The 21,710-nt window shown below is 43.0% G+C and overlaps 2 protein-coding genes across 8 annotated transcripts in view; one reads left to right on the plus strand and one right to left on the minus strand.

Moving 5' to 3' along the window:
• The window catches only part of PALMD (palmdelphin), a 54,219-nt gene extending 45,964 nt beyond the window's left edge, over nt 1-8,255 (plus strand). For both annotated transcript variants that reach the window (XM_083620692.1, XM_083620693.1), the window contains 4 exons: nt 649-682; nt 776-889; nt 3,885-4,988; nt 7,953-8,255. In XM_083620692.1, the coding sequence (XP_083476818.1) occupies nt 649-682; nt 776-889; nt 3,885-4,988; nt 7,953-7,996 (1,296 nt within the window). In that variant the 3' untranslated portion in view covers nt 7,997-8,255. The remainder of the gene's footprint in view (nt 1-648; nt 683-775; nt 890-3,884; nt 4,989-7,952) is intronic.
• A 1,995-nt stretch (nt 8,256-10,250) lies between these two features.
• Nucleotides 10,251-21,710, minus strand: part of LOC310765543 (ferric-chelate reductase 1-like) — a 41,838-nt gene continuing 30,378 nt past the window's right edge. For all 6 annotated transcript variants that reach the window (XM_083620675.1, XM_083620671.1, XM_083620672.1 and 3 more), the window contains 9 exons: nt 20,258-20,405; nt 19,281-19,397; nt 18,387-18,502; nt 18,018-18,104; nt 16,392-16,489; nt 16,044-16,102; nt 14,867-15,010; nt 13,792-13,853; nt 10,251-11,888 (listed from right to left, as the gene is read on the minus strand). In XM_083620675.1, coding sequence (XP_083476801.1) covers nt 11,796-11,888; nt 13,792-13,853; nt 14,867-15,010; nt 16,044-16,102; nt 16,392-16,489; nt 18,018-18,104; nt 18,387-18,502; nt 19,281-19,397; nt 20,258-20,405 — 924 coding nt within the window. In that variant the 3' untranslated portion in view covers nt 10,251-11,795. The remainder of the gene's footprint in view (nt 11,889-13,791; nt 13,854-14,866; nt 15,011-16,043; nt 16,103-16,391; nt 16,490-18,017; nt 18,105-18,386; nt 18,503-19,280; nt 19,398-20,257; nt 20,406-21,710) is intronic.

Consider the following 21,710-nt stretch of genomic DNA (forward strand, 5'->3'; position numbering starts at 1 on the left):
CCCAGGAATGACAAATATATTGACCAATAGCATATGCCTCATAGGAAGGTAAAATACCTTATTTAATAACCCAGCAAAATTATTTTTCTTTTTGATGTTTATTAAATTTGTATACAGTCCTATACCCACAGGTTTCAGGGCCATTCACAAGATAAAATCACAAAAAATACATAATAAAAATAAAGACAAAAACAACCCAATTATCCCCCCTCCCCAACACATTATAAAAGGGCATCAGTTGTCAATTAGCCAAAGGCCTCGTTAAAGAGGAACGTTTTTGCCTGGGACCTAAAGATATGTAACAAAGGGGCCAGGCAAGTCTCCCAGGGGAGAGACTTCCACAGTCGGGGGGCCACTGCAGAAAAGGCCAAGTCTTGTGTTGCCACGCTCTGGACTTTTGGTGGAGGAGGCACACGAAGAAGGGCTTCAGAAGATGATCTCAGGGTCCAGAAAGGTTCATATGGAGAGAGGCGGTCCCTGAGGAAATGTTTTATATATATGGAGGATATGGGGTAGCAATTTATAGACATATACACACATATATAGTCCACTGCCGCTACATATTCTGTAGCTGTGTGGTTGACAAGCAGTGACACTTTCAACCCTACTGGTGGTTATTCACAATACTTGTTTCTTCTTTTTTCTCAGTCTGTGAAGGTGGAAAAAGTAGAAACTAAAGAAGGTATGGTCACTCAGAAGCCTAGAATTTTACATTATTTGTGCCTAACATTAGAGGTAAAAATGGTTATGTATTAACCATTCTCTCTTTTCACAGAGCCACCTGACTACATTTATGCCAACATACCTGACCTTCCAAAATCTTTCAGGCCTTCTGCACTTAAAAGGACAGGGCATCTAGAAGCAGAGGACGATGAAGAAAAGCGAAAAGGTAAAATTCAGCAATGCAGTTAAAGAAAGGGTGTAGATTTATAATGGGGTACATCTAAAATGGGGTACATCTAAAAGGAAATGAAATGTGTATTTGAAATAAATAAGTATGCATAGATAGATAGATAGATAGATAGATAGATAGATAGATAGATAGATGATAGATAGATGATAGATAGATAGATAGATGATAGAACACACAGAGAGACACAAATCTTTTTTTCTAGTCCATATAGCTCAGTATTGTCTACTTCGACCTGTAGTGCTCTCCAGGGTTTGATGCATTTGACTAAACTTCTAAGCAGACTTTTCTCATAAGATATATACAGTGGTACCTCGGGTTACATACACTTCAGGTTACTTACGCTTCAGGTTACAGACTCCACTAACCCAGAAATAGTACCTCCGGTTAAGAACTTTACTTCAGGATGAGAACAGAAATCGTGCAGCGGCAGCGCGGCAGCAGCAGAAGGCCCCATTAGCTAAAGTGGTGCTTCAGGTTAAGAACAGTTTCAGGTTAAAAACAGACCTCCGGAACGAATTAAGTACTTAACCCAACGTACCACAGCATATATTTGAGGATGTGTGGCACTGGCTACATACAATGTTGTTTTGTTTGTTCTGTTTTGTTTTGCATGAGTTCTGCCTGTGCTTCGTTTGCCAAGTAAAGAGTGTGATGGTGAGCACACTATTCTTCCTTGTCAAAGACACCTTGTTTCCAGAATATTGCTAGCTATATCTGTTCCATGTTCCCGAATATCTCAAATGCTGAAAGGAGAGGATGGGCAGGTTCTTAATTAGCAAACATTTTGAAACGCCCAGAGCTTGCCCTAGAGCATTGGCACAGACTGAATGCAAACCAGTGCCTTCCAGATACCGACACAGAAATTCAAGCTCAACCCCATGGCTGATCTTTAGCGAGAGCCAAAATGACTAGCTGAAAGATGTTCCCTTAATCGCTCCTTTTGTTTCCTCAAACCTTGCAAGTTGGCAGAAGAACATGAGGTCCAATGAGTGCCATTGTCTACCTAAACTTTATTGTGCTATATCAAACTTGCACGTTATCCCAGTAGCAGGAATGGAAATTGTTGTCTCAGCTCTGCTTATCCATTGCCACAGGTGGGACAGGCTCTTGCTCTTCAGCAGCATTGCTTAAAAAAATAAGAGTCTTGCTGAATCACGCCAGAGGGCAAAGTAGCCCAGCTGCCTTAAACCAAGTCAGATGATTGATCCAACCAATTCAGCATTATCTTCACTACTGCCAATAGCATTTTGGTCTTTTCCTGCCCTAACCTGGAGATGCCAGGGATCTAGTGGATACAAAGCACAGTCTCTACCCCTGACCTTTGGTCCTTCCTGAGGAATTGGTGCTTTCTGTTTTTCAGGCAATGTCTTAGAGGTGCACATGTGCTCTGATAGGCTAGTAGAACGACTTCCTGTCTTGAATTTATTTGTTACGCTGACTTACAAGCTCAGCCCTATTGCCACCAGAACACAGATAACCCACCAACCTGTTCTGGCTTTTCGCAGAGAGGGAAATGGTAGCACAGTATTACAGCAGCTGTTTGTGTGGACCTTCATCCCCCACCCCCACCCTGGCTTTAAACCATTGCAGGTAGCCGAACAGTAAGACCAAGGGCTGCCTCTCTAGTCTTTAAAGGACAGATGACATATAGCTCAAACCAGCGAGGAAAAGATAGGGAGGAGGCTGGAAAAAGGAGATGGAAAGCTCTCCGTATTCCTCATGAACTCCTCCTGAGCGCCTCCAATCCATTGGGCTCAAAATCTCCTCCCAAGTAGCAGTGTATTCTGCCAGTGGATCCTAAGATATCTGATGTCTTTCTGAACCATCTGTGACCCCAGTTATCACAGAGGCTAACTACATATGACAGTGGCAAAAGCCATTTCCTGGAGCGTGGGTTGTGCTGGACTTACATAAGGTAGGCTCAGGGTGATTGAAACCAGACAAGAAACAATATAAGGGATAGAAAAGATGTGCTCAATCTTCGTGCCTGCACTTTCCCTACTCGAAAACACACTTCCCAGGTGCTTTTAAGAGCAGCAGGGCTTGCCTCCAGTCTTCAAGCTCCATCAGGAGAAAAACAGTTGCAGGGAGAGCATTACAAGTAAGAAAAGTAGCAGCTGGAGAAGAATCTATCACACCCTGCATGCATTGCTTGAAATTATTCAACGCGTTCCACAGGAAACTGCTGGTGCTCCATGTTCTAACACAACCACCTGCTGCTGTCATGTGCAAGTTCTTGTGACCTAGCATAATATTATTATTACAGTGGTACCTCGGGTTACATACACTTCAGGTTACATACGCTTCAGGTTACAGACTCCGCTAACCCAGAAATAGTACCTCGGGTTAAGAATTTTGCTTCAGGATGAGACACAAATCGTGCTCCGGCGGCGCAGCGGCAGCAGGAGGCCCCATTAGCTAAAGTGGTGCTTCAGGTTAAGAACATTTTCAGGTTAAGAACGGACCTCCGGAACGAATTAAGTACTTAACCCGAGGTACCACTGTATTATTATTATTATTATTATTATTATTATTATTATTATTATTATTATTAACATTAACATTTGTCTGAGAGAGTGAAGTTGGTGTTGTTTCATCTCTTCAGGTCTTTGTTGATTTGTTGCCACAAGGGGTTGTAGTTGTGGAGGTATAATTTGTTGAGGTTTCTGCTTATTTGTACCCCTAGTATCTGAAGTTGGTGCGGCAAAGTTTTATCTTGGTGATGTTGGCAAATTCTTTTGGGGTATGGGGCACACAGCCTCAGACTTTGCAAAGTTTACCTGTAGGCCCGACACCATTGCAAATGTGTTGAGTTCTCTGATTAGGGAGGTTGCTATATTTATGGGGTCTGGTGTTCTACCATTAGGTCGTCTGCAAAGAGCCCTAATTTATTGTATTATTGACATTTGTATATATCTTTAGCACGTGTGTTACTTTGCTTTATAAAGGACTCTTATTTCTTCCAATGCAGCTTTGTTTGCTATGGAAATTAAAGTTGAAAAAGACCTGAAGACTGGAGAAAGCACAGTTTTGTCGACAATACCACTACCGTCAGAGGAATTTAAGGGCGCAGGAGTGAAAGTGTACGATGACGGCAGAAAGTCGGTCTATGCAGTATGTTCCAATGGAAGTGTCACAAACAAGGAAGTAGATGACCTTGCTCCTGTTGAAGTGGAGGACCTCTTGAGGCAGGCAACGGAGAAACAATCCAAGTCTCCCACTGAATATCATGAACCAGTATATGCAAACCAGTTTTGCAGGCCCACAACTCCCCAGAATGATAAGTTAGTCCAGGGAACAAATAGCCAAAAAGGAGCTCTTCAAAACAAGACAAACAGCCTGGACTGTTTTTATAAGGAACCTGTCTATAAAAAAGAGCAACCATTTAAAGAAAATGGCCTAGATTCTTCCAAGAGCTATCGGCACAATTCTCACTCTCCGGTCCTTCAGCGAACACGAAGCCCACCACAGATTAGCCCCCCAAACAAGATGGCAACTAACGTTCAAAGAGAAATTCTACAAGAGGCTGTTGAACCCTACCAGAAGATGGGAGAGAACCAACAAGGTATAAAATTCAGAAACTCTGTAAGTACCCATGAAAGGCCTCCTTCAGGAACTCTGGAAAGTGATGAAGGTTCTAGTTATAGTGTGGTCCAAGCTGTGCCGTGTTACGTGGATGATACCGAACCCGTTACAATGATTTTCATGGGTTACCAGCATGTGGATGATGAAGAACTGAATAAAACTGTCTGTGGGTATGATGGACTTATCCATGCAGAACTCGTCGTCATTGACGATGACGGTGAAGAAGAGGACAGCAAGGAGGAGAGTCGAGCTGGAAAGCCTTTGTATCATCCAGTTGGTCCTTCTAGCCAGGTCTACCAGACCTCCAACCAAACAAGTGCAATTCCACAGACAAACCCCAGCAAAACCACCAGTGACGGTGTAAATGTGTCGCCTTATAAAAATTCCATATCGCTCAAGGAGCAAGAAGAAAGTCTAAGCTGTGCTACCTACAATGGTCAGATCGATAGCCGGTTATCAGGTGATGGAACAGAGGATCCCTCCTTAACAGGTAAAAAAAGGGGCAAGTCACGACACTGTTGCACTCTCATGTGACAGTCTGACTACTTCTCTTTCTCCCTTCATTCCTTCCTTGCTTCTTCTTGGCATCTCTACACCTCAGAGCTGACTAATACAGACTATCTAACCCATTTCTCCTATGTTCTAACACTTTCATTCAAGTGTTAACAATGTTAACCATGCTACACTGAAGGACCGAAGTGCACAATGCAGCAAAAAAAAATTTTTTTAAGCTGCAGATAGGGCTGGTATAAATCAGATACAGACCTTTGTACGTCAAGTGCAACTTGGAAACACTGATTAAAATGTTATCTCCTTGTTCCTATGGCGTGTGAGAAAAATGGTTGCATTTCAGTAGTAAGTAATAGCCTTTCTTCCTATTCTGCGTCTCCATTTCTGGAGCTCAGTCATGCCTCTCTCTGTTCTCCCGACTTTGTACTGTATAATGTACCTTGCACCTTAACACAGAAAGGCTGGTTGAACAGGTTTGCTTTACTTTAACCTTGATTTAACATTGGCCACTTCACTTGAAATGTATTTATGCAAGTTTTGATATCTTTTCTTAGCCTGCTTGATTTGGATGTATGTGGGTTTGTTTGTTTGTTTTTTTAAAAAAATAGTAAGTATGACTAAAATCCAATTCTTTTATCTAACCTCTGTCTGTCTGTCTGTCTGTCTTTAAAATAAAAAGGTGTTACATTTTCTAACCTGTTTGCATGATTACTTTCATTCTGCTTTCACTCTCCTCCTTGCTAGAAACTTTTTGTATTCTGTATGCTTCTTAGAACACAACAGCCTCAAATCCAAGTACTTCAAACTTCTGGTAATAGTTCTGTTGGGGGAATAAAGGACTGGGTTCACCCAGTGTGGACTGCATCATATAGACCTGATCCCCCAAAGATGTAAAGCTGAATTATTTGGATTTATAACAGTTTACATCTGTTGACTTAATGTAGGACTAATCCTGTGAATATGCATGCAGTTGCACAAAGAAGATCCCACTAACAAAAATAAGAAAAGTATAAAGGTAAAGGTAAAGGGACCCCTGACCATCAGGTCCAGTCGTGACCGACTCTGGGGTTGCGCGCTCATCTCGCTCTATAGGCCGAGGGAGCTGGCGTTTGTCTGCAGACAGCTTCCGGGTCATGTGGCCAGCATGACTAAGCCGCTTCTGGCGAACCAGAGCAGCACATGGAAACGCCGTTTACCTTCCCGCCAGAGCGGTACCTATTTATCCACTTGCACTTTGACATGCTTTCAAACTGCTAGGTTGGCAGGAGCAGGGACCGAACAACGGGAGCTCACCCCGTTGCAGGGATTCGAACCGCCGACCTTCTGATCGGCAAGTCCTAGGCTCTGTGGTTTAACCCACAGCGCCACTTCAATATAAATGGATTTAGCACCCAACAGATTTATTTCAATGGGCTTTGAACTTAAGCAGGCCTGCACATGTATTGAAGCCTGCCGGTCTGTTTTACAAACTTCCCCCTCTTCGCTCCATCTTTGTTTTCAAGGCAGTTGACAAAAACAGAACATTAATCAAGCCACAGATGAGCCACCATACATGACATTGTGTTGTGTTATGGGGTCATGAGTCCTGCCTGTTTTATGTCTTCCAGCTTAAATGGCATTTACAGAGCCAGCTTTTCGTGATCTCTTTGTGTTAAAATTTTGGAACGCATTGCAGCACATTCAGCTCAGGCGCTCACCACCTGCCAATAGTACTCCTCCAAATATGAGTTCCATAGCAGAATAATGGAATTCATATTAATCTAAGCTAGCCTGGAGCACACTGTTCCCTGACTGCAGAACTTGTCCCCACTGCTGAAGCCAAGTAGTTCTTCTTGCTGCTTTGGTCCTCTTCCCATGCATTGTTACTGTGCCCCGCCACATGCGAAGTAAGCGGAGAATGCTAGGAAATGAGTAATTTTCCCAAACAGTCTCCTAATTATCCTGCTTGCCCCCCAAAGAAAACAAAGCCAGGAAGACCAGCTGTAGGGCAAGGTAGCAAACAAACAAAGAGCTGCTTGTGAGAGGGGAATAGAGGCGTTCTCAGATCTCTTTTATTTACTTGTTCCTTGTCAAAACCCATCTTACGAAAATCCCTGAAGTCAGTGCCACCGTGCCATGTCAGGGGAAGGTCCAGCAGTCCAGAGAAGCATTCCTGGATGCCTTTTGCATTGGAGGAAGAGAGCGCTTTAAAATCTAAACAAAAAGGGGCAGCCTTTGTAACCGTGGGGGGGTGATAAGAGTTACGTACCAAGGAAGGAAAAGAGGCACAAGTGTCAACAGGCCAGAATGGAAATGGTGACACCTTCTGCAGTTCAGTCCATAAAGTTTCTAGCCTTCAAACATTTTCAAACCCAACTCCTTGCACCTGATTCTGGTTCTAGACTGTGGAGTTTTGATTTTTTTATTACAGTAGATCCTACAAGGCCCAACGTGTAGTTAGTGAACAAAGGCTATACGAAACATTTCCTGGCTTAAAAAACACAGCAAGGTCACTCTTTTCCTTGACTTGGAATGAAGTTGGCTTGGTGGGCAAATGCCTTAAAATGCAGTATTTCATAAGAAATGGCAAGATACATATGAATCTAGCATTGTGCATACATCACTTCCCAAACCAGTGGCGGGAGTGCACTGCATTCAGAGTGAAGAGAATTCTCATCTGAGAAATTAAAAGGCATATTGTTTACTGTCAAGTGTCCAGCAGGTTAGAGGGCAGATCAATGACCAATTTGACAGCCGTGCAAGCTGTTTTAGTTCCCATTCTTCCTTCACCTGCCATCTATGCTGCTGTCTCTCTGCACCTTAATAACTTCTGATTTTTAACTCTACTAAAACAATGCTCTCTTGGACCTAACCATTTGAGGTAAGTGCAATTCTCTTTAAAAGTTAGATTTAGAAGTGGGATAACGCATGGAATTTGTGACTTTTTTATTTATTTATGTTGCAGCTCTGAGAATGAGAATGGCAAAACTGGGCAAAAAAGTCATTTAGGAGCTGCAGTGGTACAAATACTAAGTATCTGCTGGTGTGATGTGAAGCAGAAGAAGAGCTTTCTACATTTCGGACTTTGACGGCTTTCGCCTATTCGAAAGAAGCATACGTAAGAATAATGGCACCCTGCAGGAAAGTGAATGGACCGCGAGTTGTGCTTCCAGCTACTCAACCCAACCCATATGAATTTAACTTCAAGTGCCTTCAAAAATTTCTGATAACAAATGGGACATTTCTAATAAATGCTATGACTATGTAATTGGAAGCTAAGAGCCAATATCTTTAACAAGGCTGCACTCATAAGAGTCCCATTTATTGAGTGAGGGTTGGCTGTTTCCTATTCAGATCATTCTCTAAGCCCAACCACACAAGCAAGAATGTATCTTCCTATCCTTACCAATTGTGGATGTAGTGTCACAGCTCATGATTTGTAAATTCCCATAAATCACGGGATCTGAAGTGGGACTATGACACTTCAGGATGTTTACTACTACCCAAACCCACCATCTTCCCTAGAGATTATCTCCATGTGTTCTTTTGGTTCTTGTTAAGGAAACTCCTGGCAGGGTGAACTACTGTACTGTATTTTCCGCTCTATAAGACGCACGAGACCACAAAACGCTACTAGTTTTTGGAGGAGGAAAACAAGGGAAAAAGTATTCTGAATCTCAGAAGCCAGAACAGCAAGAGGGATCGCTGCACAGTGAAAGCAGCAATCCCTCTTGCTGCTCTGGCTTCTGGGATAGCTGCGCAGCCTGCATTCGCCCCATAAGACGCACACACATTTCCCCTTACTTTTTAGGAGGGAAAAAGTGAGTCTTATAGAGCAAAAAATACGGTACATACTCTAACCCACATCTTTTGTCATCTCCCACAGGACGACTAGGGGTGCCGGAAGATAGATTTCTACTTCTGACAGTAGCAGGGCCAGTTCTCTGAACTACAAATAGCCTTGACCTATGTACAACCCCTCCTGGCCCCACTATCACCAGCCTGCCAGCTGTGAACCACGGAAATGGCAAGAGCAGAGACTTTAGAAATATATTTATATGGTTATCAGTACTTGCCGAAGTGTGTTTGCAGCTTCAAAAGTGAAGGCATCATGCATATGTAAAACACCTACTAGAGATGGAAAGCGCTGCCACTCTCTGCTAATGCACTCATATTCAATGCATCCTGCATTGTGTCAACCCCATCGCATTTCCTCATTCAGAATTGGGGCGGGGGGAGGTCAAAAGTCTGTTATGGGGTGGGTGGGAGAGAGACCGACAAGCAGGGTTTAAGGTGGTTTTTTCCCACCATCTTATGCTTACATCCATCTGTCACTTTTCCACTCCATAGTTACAGACCCCCACTGACCTATGAATAAGCCCCATTGAATTCAATAGGATTTACTGCTGCGTAGTCATGGTTAGGATTGTGCCGTTAGCCACTTCAGATTAGACAGCGCTTCCCCACACCACTATGGTCATTTTTCCTCCAGCGCCTTTGCTAAACACATTTTCAGACATGGCCAAAGTTCTCAAAAAATTAAGAAAAATAAAAATCACAACAATTCATGCTCCAGCATAAGGATTTGCTAGAAGGAAAGTTCTCTGCTTCAGGTCATAGCTATCTGCTGCACAAGAACTCAGCCTGGGCCACAAACAGGACAGAGAACAGAATGGGCAAGACTTGCTGATTTGGAGAATTTCTGGAGACAACAGGCTGAAGTATGTGTACAAAAAAATATTTAAAATAGTTGAAATTTTGTTTGGGCATTGTGCTTTCAAAGCACAGATTTCTATTCTGATAAACATTTAGATTTGTTCTTGTGGGCTGTTTCATTTCTTTGAGTTGGCAACCGTTTAAACTTAACCATGATTAAACTCTGAGCAAGAGCGCCCCACAGTGTCTCAGCAGTAGAAGTTACAGTCCCAGTGGCTCGGCTGTGCATCCAAGAGTTTTATATGAAAATGCCAAGTGCAGCAGGACTGCATCTTCCCTACAAACAGGTCAAAGACAATGAGAGAGAGAGAGAGAGAGAGAGAGAGAGAGAGAGAGATTTGGCAAGCAGATTAGCCTGCTTCAATGCATAAGTAATACATATAGTTATGGTGAGAGGCCAGGGGTTCTCTTTAATTGCCCATTTCATTAACTTTCAGACAGTGATTCAGGGACACCTGAAAATACAAGTCCATGTGTGGATGGCACTTGCTTCTGGACAAACTGAGATGGCTTCTTCATATAAGTATCAAGAAAAAAGTACACAGAGTACACAAAGCAACTCTTTTAATTTATGCAATTCACACTCTCATAATAGGATAAAAAAATGAAGCACTGGAATGTAATGCACAACTATAAAATCAGTGCAGATGGTCTCACACTTGATTTGTGCAGGGTGTAGCAGGTAGGGAAAGCAAGGAAAGGGTCAAGGGGACAGGGAGTAAGAAATCCAGTTATTTCAATCCAGTGTGGAAGACAACATGAACCACAATGGGTGGAATCCAATTGCATCCTTTTGCCCGTGGGAAGAATTTTTCATCTAGCAGCAGCCTTTGCAAATGGATGAGGACAGATTATTTTTGCTCATGCTACACCTCCCCCTCCCACCGGCAGCATCTTCCATGCTATTCTTGAGGGACCCACACCATCTAGAGCATTGTCAAAAAATCACCCACCTGCCTCTGCTGTTTTCAGTGACATCCAATGGATAATTGGATTTCACCCAGAGACTGCAGGTTGACAGTTTTTTTCATACACACACATATTTAGATATACATGTGCCAATCATTCTTTAAACAAATGTTGGCACTAATTCTAGAGAGCTTTCTGGGACAGCTACTAGTTACCTGTTAAAGAAACTCAGAGTGAGGGGAGAGATGTAATCTACAAGAACATTGGTTGCTTCAAAGGAGAAAGGGCAGTTAGATCTCCACCAGAGCTGTTTCCCCCCACACACACACTTAACACCATATAGTCTTCCAACAGAGCTACAAATCCAAGACGTTTGTGTCAAACACAATCCTTGGGATCTCCGATGCCTGAAATAAGTTGTTCCAAATGATATCTGGCCCCTAACTGGCTTCCGTTCTCGTTCCCTCTCAACTCACAAAATTGTTTCCAAATATAACTGCTGAAATCCCTATGGATGAGGCATCCTTAAAAACTAATGCCTTGCAGTCTGAAATCCAGCCACAAAAGCCTTTAGTGGTAGACCATTATTCTTCGTCACACTGAGACAATGACTATCTGCATCCATGCTCAGGTTAGAAGCAGGCTGGGGAGAGGGATGTGTAGACCTTTAACCATCCTCTAGCTAGCCTATAGACCATGAGCATATGGAGCTCCTATGTCATAATGGTGGTGGTTGCAGGTGGAGACTAGCTAGGAATAACATGAACATGTTGACCTATTAGATGGATGGACAGACAGCTGATCAAGTGCAATGGCAGGCAGTCCATTTCAAATCAATGGCAACCCTGGAACAAGAAAGGCCAACTTCTCAAATGGAAGCTCTCCCTTGAGCCTTGAAGTGACCGATGAATCTACAGGATCCAGATAGACAAATGTTGAAGGGAGCACATCCATGCTGGAGACCAAGGCAGTTCTGACCAGGTTGGGACAACGTATTTGCCAAGAAAGGTCTAATTCTGCCCTGCAACGGCTGTATAACGAGGACCAGGTTTATATGAGGTTTCTTAAATCCTGAATTGGCAGCGTTTACGTTACAGATCGTCCTTCTGCTATGAACTTCAGCAAGACACGTCTCCAACAGTTCTATTGCAAGCTCTTCGGAGTATTAAAGGCTTCTTCTTTGTCATACTTTTACAATTGCTGTCAGGAAGGTGATGAGAAATGCCACATTGCCACTAATGTAGATGAACAGCACTGTCTTTTTAAATGTATGCCCCTGTAAAGAGAGAAAGGGAAACACTGGGAATGCAACCATTTGTAAAAATGTTGAGTCAGTTCAGCAAAAATAAGGAGTGGAGAGGATATACGGCAGGTATGTGAAAACCATAGCTGTCAACATTTTCCTTTTTTTAAGGGAAATTCCCTTATTCCAAATAGGATTCCTCACAAGAAAATGAAAAAGTTGACAGCTATGGTGAAAACTCTGGCCCATCAGAAGCCAACTTCCATCAGCCCTAGCCAGCAAAGCCAATGGTCAGGAGTAGGGGTAGACAACATTTCCAGTTGTCTCAGTTTCTCATTTTTCCACTCTAAAATTGTCCCCATTTGGCACAAATTTGATTATATATATATATATATATATATATATATATATATATATATATATATTAAAAACCCTCATGAAAATTTATCAAAATCTTTGTAGGACTTTCTCCTAATAAACGCATTTTTATATGAAGGTTTGACTAACTTACACATTTTCGCAATCAGTTTCCCTTAATATCATTTATTTTTCTTTGTTATTTCACCAACATATTCATTTTTACACACACCTTCCCCCAGTCTATTTATTTCTGTAAAACATTGTTTGGTTAGGCAACTACATCACAAACTTTGGATAAGTGTGAATTTTGAAGGATAACTGCGTTTTGGTTCACACACTGCTTCAGAAACTGTGAACTGGACAGATTCGGCTTTAAATGAGAACTGGATTTAATTTCCCCTTCATTCCTAACTCAGGAATAATGGGAATTATGGTCTGGCAACATCTGAAGGGCCACAGGTTAGGAAAGGCTGCTCTGGAATGTACCACTACAGGATACAAATGGGGGGAAGACACATTCCAAACGCTTCCCCATAGAAAGAGAAACCCTCTGTACATGATACATCAAGGAGATGGGAATGGAAGAAGGAAGGTTGTGCACAAGGCTAGTCACCTTTTGCATTAGCTTGCTTTTCCCTTAAAAGCACATGGGAGCATTCAAATGAGCTAGCCTTACGCCCTGAAAGTAGTATAGTTATTAGGAGGCAGCTCCATGCTCAGAATATATATATATGTGTCAGGGCTACCCTAGGTCCCAGCTCACAAAGGACCAACGCTGCTTCGTTGTTAAGTGTAAAAGCCTTTATTGAAGTTCAATTTCACTTCCAGAGCCGCAGCGCGCAGCCCCACGTCTAAAGTGTCAGACCACTGATGCTCCGTCTGAGTCTCCTCCCCCTTGACACCAATTTAAGAGTCTAGCCTTGCTCCACCTTCTCCGCTGCTCCTTCCTCCTCTGGGTCCGCCTGCCCGCCGGGGTTCCGCCCTTTCTAGCCTCTTCTCCCGCTGATTCCCCTGAGCCTTCTCCCTCCCTCCGGCGGGCTTTAGGAGCTGGTTCCCCATCCGGGTCTCCTGCTGTTCCGCGCGCCTGCACATTTGAACTTGGCGCGCGCGCCCAGCCAGCAACTTTCCTCCTGACCGTTCCACTGCTGCTGTCACTGCTTCCCCCATCGGGGGGGCTAGCTGCAACTGACCTCCCCTCCGTTGGAGGCGTGGTCAGCCCTGACTCCCTCTCTGGAGGAGACACTGCTCCTGACACATGTGACTCCTCCCCCCCACTACGCTCTGGTGGGGAAACTGGTCCTGATCCTCCACTGCTGCTTTGGGGTTCCCCTCTGGCTCCTTGTTTCTGGTGCGTCCCCCCTGGGACCCCCCTTGCCCTGACCATCGGCGCCCCCTTCTGGGAATCTTCTGATTCGCTGGAGAAGCTCATGGAATCTCTCGGGCCACTGTCATACTCCCCTACGCTGCCCTCGGATTCTTCCCCTTCGCTCTCCCAATCCTCTCTCCCCAGTGCTCCTGCTCCTGATTCCCTGACAATATGCATATATTTATCCTCTCGCATGCATTCTGTGCTTACCTGTGCCTCTGCCGTTGTAATGGACTGCAGAATCTGTATCCTGTCATCTTCCAACACTTGAACTGCAAAATAAAAGTTTCACGGTTAATTTTTATTTAGCCTGAAGCCATCAAAGCAGTGTAGAAGATAAAAATATATAATCCCCCAAAATGCAAATTCTGAAATTAAAACCGTGCCTACAGATCTAGATCAGAGCTACACTCTACCCTTTATGTTTCTGGTCATTTACCAGATTATCTTAAAAGACACCAGACACAATCCAGTGGACAGAATAGATCTTTAAGCAGCCCTGTTTTAGATTGTGCCTGTTGAGCTTCATCCACCAGTTCAAAACAAAGGGGATGCCGCTCGTTCATTTGAGATGAAGACACTGTTTGAAATGAGCATATTCTGATGGAGAAGTGGGGATGCTGTCCTTGACATGGTCCCATTCTGGAACACACTTTACTTATTCTAGTACAAGAGACTCTACAGGAGGTGTGTGGAAGCTGTGACACTTCATTGGCCATGCTGGCTGAGATGGATGGGAGTTGGGAATCCAACACTAGCCACAAGCTGGGAAAGGTTGTCCAATGGAAGATACAAGAGGGCAGGGGAGAGAAGTGTGGACAGAGATTTCCATTTGGTCCCAGGAGAACAGAGCTCAAATGCCTGCTTATCCATGGTTTCCCCTGGTGTCAGAAGCATTTACCGTCTCAGCTTCAGACCCTGTTCCATAAAGTAAACCAACCAGCAGTTCTTTGTGCTTCAAACCCATCTCTCTTCAATCTAATAAGCAAAGGTGATGTGTGATGGGCTAGTTCCGATATGCATCCCTCCAGCCACTTCTGCCACATTATTGCTCCTGAATAAAAATTATTTTATCAGGTATATCATGTTACATTTCTCCACTCAAATATGTACCTGGGGCTTTCACAGCAATTGTGAAAACTGCAGGGGGGGGACAGCAGATAAGGATAATGCAAACAGGTCTTTAGACAGTGAAAAGCAATCTCTTTCGTGAGCCAGGATATCTGCCTCTTGTTGCAACTGCATTGTGTTCAATGCAAGCCAAAGTAGAGATTGGTCATGCTACCTTTGTGAATGAGGCAGTAGCCATGTATCTCCAGGAGAACATCGGTGCCAACATGCCAAGCTACAAATCCCATCATCGTATATGTATCCCATGGATCTGGAAGGTTGAGAGCTGGCAAGTCCATTCCGAGGAATATTACCACCACTAAAGGACAGGGCCAGGTTTACAAAAACAGAGAGTAAGCAAAATTAGATCAAGTAATTTCAACCGGCAGTACTGCAACTTATTGCTGCAGTGTGGTTAGCAACAAAATACATGATAAAAATACAACCCAAAGTCCCACATAATTACAGGCTACCTGCTCACTTGTATAAAGCAAGAGATTCCATATCCTCTGTGGTTTCCAATGCACAGACACTAAGGTTTCCTCCAGAACATTTTGTAGGAGTCATTCAAGTGACCACTGAATTTTATATTTGTGGATTTAAAGCATTGTGGACCCATAACAACACATTTTTTATTTTATTTTTTAATTGACTCTTTGCAGTTTGGAAATGACAGGGAAATGCACTGACAAATGTCAGATGAACAAATGACTAATGGGAAGATGTAAGCAAATCAGAACAAGTGTCCAATAAAGACCAGACATAGGTAAACTTTGGACAAGCAAACCAGGATGAATACCCAACAAACAGGCTATTTAGAGGAGCTTTAAACCTTCAGACACAATGTTTAGCAGTTGTAGTCTATGCACTCCCAGTGATGGTCAGATTGTGGTCACGGAACAACGTGCATTTATTTGATATTGCATGTGAAACCAAAGCAATTTCAAGTACACTGGTACCTCGGGTTACATATGCTTCAGGTTACAGACTCCGCTAACCCAGAAATAATACCTCGGGTTAAGAACTTTGCTTCAGGATGAGAACAGAAATCGCACGGCGACGGCACGGCAGCAGCGGGAGGCCCCATTAGCTAAAGTGGTGCTTCAGGTTAAGAACAGTTTCAGGTTAAGAACGGACCTCCGGAACGAATTAAGTACTTAACCGAGGTACCACTATAGTCAGCAAGATGCCAGAGTGAAGTTACCAAAAAATGCAAGATCTGCAAGTATTGGACTGCCACTTGTAGAAAGCCACACAAATTAACTTAAGAAAAGCATAATTAATACCCATTCTTCCTAGCCATCTTACAAAGCCAACATTTTAGATAAGGCTAGAATGAATTATTCACTCACCTGCTAATATTCTAGCAGTTGTGCCCGTGCTCCAGTGTAACCAGTTGAAGATTTCTCTTCTGTTCCCAAAGAAAAAGGAAAAGAAAGTCAGTGCATGATTCCAAACACCATCAGTGCCCGGGGTGTGAAAAGAGAAAGAGGATGATTACATCACCACACACTCATTAGGGTTGCTGTAACTGGAGTTTGCAAACTTGGGGGTTACAAATTTCTGGAAGAGGGCGCAGGTCTGGGGTTTCCATACCCATTAACCACAGGATCATTGCCCTTTAAACCTCTTAACCCGGCTGGTAATTCCCTCGCACTCTCATCGGAATATATTTATGTAACTTGAGCATGCAAGAATACCTTGGTGCTTGAGGTGGAGGTCTGAAGCCTGCCATAATGGGCTGAAAGATTGCCAGTGCCATCACCGTACAGCCAAGATATGGATGGAAGCCTGCTTGCTGTATAAAAGATGGGTTTGGTTATGAACAACCCTCCAACAATGCTTTTTTGACAAAGACCACACTTCACAGCAGGATATAGTCATTGCATGGATATGCTATGCAAGTTCTTGAATACAGTGGTACATTGGTTCTCAAATGCCTTGGTACTCAAACAGCTTGGAACCCAAATACTGCAAACCCAGAAGTAAGTGTTCCGGTTTGAGAACTTTTTTCAGAAGCCGTAACATTTCAGAATGTTACGCTTCCGATTTGAGTGTCACACTTCCATTTTGAGTGTTATACTGAGGTCTATCTGTTTTTGCTATTTATTTTGCATTTTTGTTTTTGCGGCTCTTTCTTTTTGTTTTTGTGACTGTGTGGAACCCAGTTCAGCTACTGATTGTGTTACTGCAGTACATTGTTTATTACTTTCATTTTATGGATCAATGGCCTCGTTGGATAGTAAAACAGATTAATCCATTTTGCATTACTTTCTATGGGAAAGCGCACCTTGGTTTTGGAACCCTTTGGTTTTGGAGCAGAATTCCAGAACAGATTAAGTTTGAGAACCAAGGTACTACTGCACTTAAGGGACCGTTTTCCATACTTAGAAAGCCAGACGTGGAGAGAGCACTTTTATTTTATTTTTTAAAAGAATTTTTTAAAAGAATTGCCATTATTTACCAAGTATCAAATAGAAGCACACACATGCACAAAGACTCCAGAACAAAGAAAAGGCCCCAAAGCTACTAGGAGATGGCATAATACCGTATTTTTCGCCCTATAGGACACACTTTTCCCCCTCCAAAAATGAACGGGAAATGTGTGTGCGTCCTATGGGGCGAATGCAGGCTTTCACTGAAACTTGGAGAGCGAGAGGGGTCAGTGTGCCCCGCGCTTCGGGAAGCTATCCTTAAGCCTGGGGAGCCCGCAGGAGTTCCCGCAGGGCTCCCTAGGCTGCGGATAGCAGCCTGCTGCACGGAGCGCGGGGGGCGCTGAAGCAGAGCGCCCAACGCTTCGGGCAGATATCCGCAGCTTAGGGAGCCCTGCGGGAGTTCCCGCGGCTGGGGGGGGAAATAAATTTTTTTTCTTTATTCCCCCCCCCCAAAAAAAAACTAGGTGTGTCCTATGGGCCGGTGCGTCCTATAGGGCGAAAAATTCTCTCATTGTGGAGCAAATTCTGAAGATAATTATGCTATTGTATTAGGGTGCATTCCTAACCTTCTTTGGACCAGGTTTTGAGGAGGGGTGGATGAAGACTGGCACAGCAATTTACCTCCTTCACACACACACACACACACACACCTTCCACCCCAGCACAAGTTTGCCAAGACCAGACGGCAAATACAGGATTTTTCACTTGGTCATCCACATCAGGTGTCTTACATAACAAATCAAGAACAAACTTAGCTCTCGGTTCTGAACTTTGTGACTCTTTTATAGGTAACGGGAAAGAACAGTGTCAGAACACAAAATTTTTAACATAGCCACACATGGGGAGTTACATTGTTGAACGAAAGCATCAAGCTTATGTAATGTCACTTACATCGCTCCAGCCTCCCCGGTATAAGAATGGAAGAATGAAAGATGCACCTGTAAGCAGCACTGTCATCACCATTAGGGCACGATGGACCTATCGATAAAAAGTTAGGCATTTAAAAGAAAATAGCTTAGTTCAATAGAATCCAGAGACTCATTCTTATGCAAAATTCTAGTAACAAGGAACATGGTGGCAGAAAATCAATCTGTTTAGAATAAAAATGGAACCTATGCTCTTAAGGAATACACAAAAGGATTTGAGGGAAATCTTGCAGAGGGTTGGATTGCAGGACCTTAGAGATGCCTTCCAACTATTATGATTCCTAGCACATCACTTGAATAGAGACAACGGCCATCTTCTGGCTTTTCCTCCCACCTGAAACCAGATCTCTTCTCCAAACAGCAATGAATTAGGCCAGACAGGCTTGAAGAATCGGGCAACGATCACACCAGTGCTAACGGTGGTCATCCATGCAACGAACATTAATGCACCTGAAAAAGGAAGACACAAGAGGTTCTTGCAAAGAGCTATGAGTTGTGAAGTAGCCACGATTTAAAAATAAAATAAAATCAAAGGTCACTTTTATGGCTTCAGACATTCAAAGAGCGCTTTTCGAGCCATTATGGTTTCTTTCATCCCCAGCCTGAAATATCAGAAGCTGTTCTTACACTGCTTCCTATAAAGATAGTATTATGTACTGAGTTGAATAGGATCCAAAATGCAGCAGTCTGATTAGCCCTAGAACAATAAGATTCAGAATGCAGCAGATTGGACCTAGAACAATAGGACCCAGAATGCAACAGTCTGATTGGTCCACAGGAGCCACCCAATCCAGCTCCAGGTGGAAGTGAATCCGCAACCTGATTGGCCTACAGGAGAATCCCGGAATTAGCCAATCACATGGGACCCATTGTGTAAATAATGTATATAAAGCAGACATTCTGGGGGAACTTCCATTCTTCCTCACCACTATGAGCTGAATAAAGAGAATGAAATCTACTCTCGACTCCAAGTATATTTCAGATGGTATGAAAGTTTGCACACCTTCTTCCTCTGAGAAGCTTTCGTGTAGAAAACACAGGATGTTGTCTATAAGAGGTCCCATCCAGTGCATTCTGTCGTCCCCCCTAGCATCCCATACAGAACTGCAAGACTTTGAAAGTTCACCTGTTACAGATGCTGCAAGAAGACCCCGCCACCCCAGCTACAAGTCACTGGACCACAGGAGACCTAGCCCATCCTTGCACATGAAACAGAGCATTAGCTTGCCATGGATCTTGATGAGAAGTGGGGAGCGGGATCCTCCAATATCCTTTGCTGGTCCTGTAACGTTAAACTTTCCATCTGTGATCAGAGGCTGCCTGTAGTGTTTATGGATCATACCTCCTGCGCAAGAGATGAAGAACAGATAAGATGTTAATGGCAAAGGAAGGGTGGGGAGAATTATCTGCACCCTGCAAGGAACAGGGACTGCAAGGTAGGTTTGGATAAGAGGTTAGTGATTGGCTCAAGATCACCCAGTGAGCTTTGCAGCAAAGTAAGGATTTGAATCCAAGTTGGTGGACCTGTAAAAGGGTAAAAAGAGTATTGGGAAACAATTTATAATGAATTGAAAAAAATGTTTGAAAGTACTTTTCAAAAAAACCCACAACCTAGAGTCCTTTTTGTTGGGGATAACTCAGACGGAAATTCCCAGGTGTCAAAAAAGGCTATTTATGTATGCCACTACTGCGCCCCGTGTTTTGTTAGCCCCAAAATGGAAAACGAGAGAGCTCCCATCTAAAGAATGGCAACTCAAACTGATGGAATATGCACAGCTTGCGGGTCTAACATATAGAATATGAGAACAAGAAGAACATACGTTTAAAGAAGATTGGAAAATGTTTGCTGAATATATGGGGAAAACTGTGTACACTTGAAAACATTGGCAGCATTAAGATAATTTCAGCAGTGTAAACAAGTCTTGCTGGATGTATTAATGGAATACTGAATAGTTTAGTTTATGTAGAATATGCAGGGATTTATGATATGCAGATTGAACCATGGAAAGAGAAGGGAAGTCATTGATATTCTAAGGTTTAATGAATATTTTAAATTGTAAAATAGAAAACTTAATAAAAATTGCACGCACACACACAGATTTGAATCCAAGTCACTCCAGGAGGGCTCCATTGTCTAACCACAGTCCATAACCAGTAATGGAACCTTAAGGATTTTTGTCACTTTTCTTTCAGTTCCAAACTTACCTTCACTGACTTCCCCATCTGCCATAAATATATAGTAGCTTGCATCAAGATTAAACCTCCCTTGAAGAGCAGGAAAGTGAATTCTTCTTCTGAAAGAACACTGAATAAGTCCGTCAGCCAGCCTCCATGACATTTCATCCAGAGCAAGCTGTGGGGAAAATAAATTAATGCCAATTTAACATTTCTGCCTCCCAAGCTGAATGACCACAAATATTGTTTGGTTTTGTTTTTTTACATGCCTAGTGCTGCCATCAAAAGCTTACAGGCAACCGGGTTTATCAGAACAAACATTCCTGATCATGGGCGTGGCCAGGATTTTTGTCACGGGGGGCAGAACATCAGTTTGCTATGTATTTTTATTGATTGGGGGAGAAGTTGCCCCTCCCTGCCTCCTCCTTGGCTATGGCCCATGTTCCTGATCCAAACTGGCAGGCTTCTAGGAAGCAACCGCAGTGCGTTTGAGACAACCAATGTATTTCTAATGCTAAATTTGGTGTACCTACACAGTGATTTCTCAACATCACCCTACCAAGACCCATGAGGAACAGAGGCAATTTTGAAAGCTCAGAGTCCACCATACCCATGCTCTGTGGGCAAGAAACTCTTATATTGGAGTGGATGGGTTGAAAAATGTTTATTCAGATGAAGAATCAGAAGTTCCTTAGTTTCTTAACTTTTCTTTCTTTCTTTCTTTCTTTCTTTCTTTCTTTCTTTCTTCTCCTCTGCATCAGTGTTTTTATTTTACTTAGGTTAATGTTTCAGTTTGGACAGGAAAGATATTTGATAATAATCTTTGTATCTCTCTTTATAAAATCTAGTAAAAAATTATTCCAAAAAGAGAGAGGAACTCTTTGCAAGCAATGGAGATCAGAGGCAAATAAAAGCTGGATGCATGTGCCAGTTTCAGATGACTACCACACCACCCACAAAGGTGCCTCAGGCTGTGTACAGAGCATATATTTAAAGCACATGACTTGACCCAAAGAAGGTTAGTGTAATTTAAATATTGGTGTTAATTGCATTAACTGTGCTTAGGTCTGTCTCTCAAGTTGCCCTTCCCCTGGGTCTGATTTCTGTTCAGGGTTAGGATGCCTTCTGAAACAGCTTGAGGCTGCAGGATTCTGGCATGACTCATCCCTCCCCTTTCTCACCAGAGGGAGAAGTGAGTTTGTGCATGTGTGTATGTTGGCTGATATATATAGCCAGAAGCAACAAGCAGCCTTGCATGGATCTCTGTCCGGTTTGAGTCTCTTTGCCATTCTTACCTCAACTTCCTAAGACAAGGTTACTATACTTAGTTTGTTAGCAGTGTATAGGTTACAATGCACCAGAATCTCCTAACTGCATGTATGTCATGTGAATAATTGTCTTGTTGATTTGTGGCAATAAAATACTTTGCTTTGAACTATGTGGGCAAAGAGTTTTCTTCAACATCAACTCTGAAATGCACTGA

The sequence above is a fragment of the Podarcis filfolensis genome (genome assembly GCF_964270895.1).
Source record: "Podarcis filfolensis genome assembly, chromosome: 6".
Taxonomy (NCBI): domain Eukaryota; kingdom Metazoa; phylum Chordata; class Lepidosauria; order Squamata; family Lacertidae; genus Podarcis; species Podarcis filfolensis.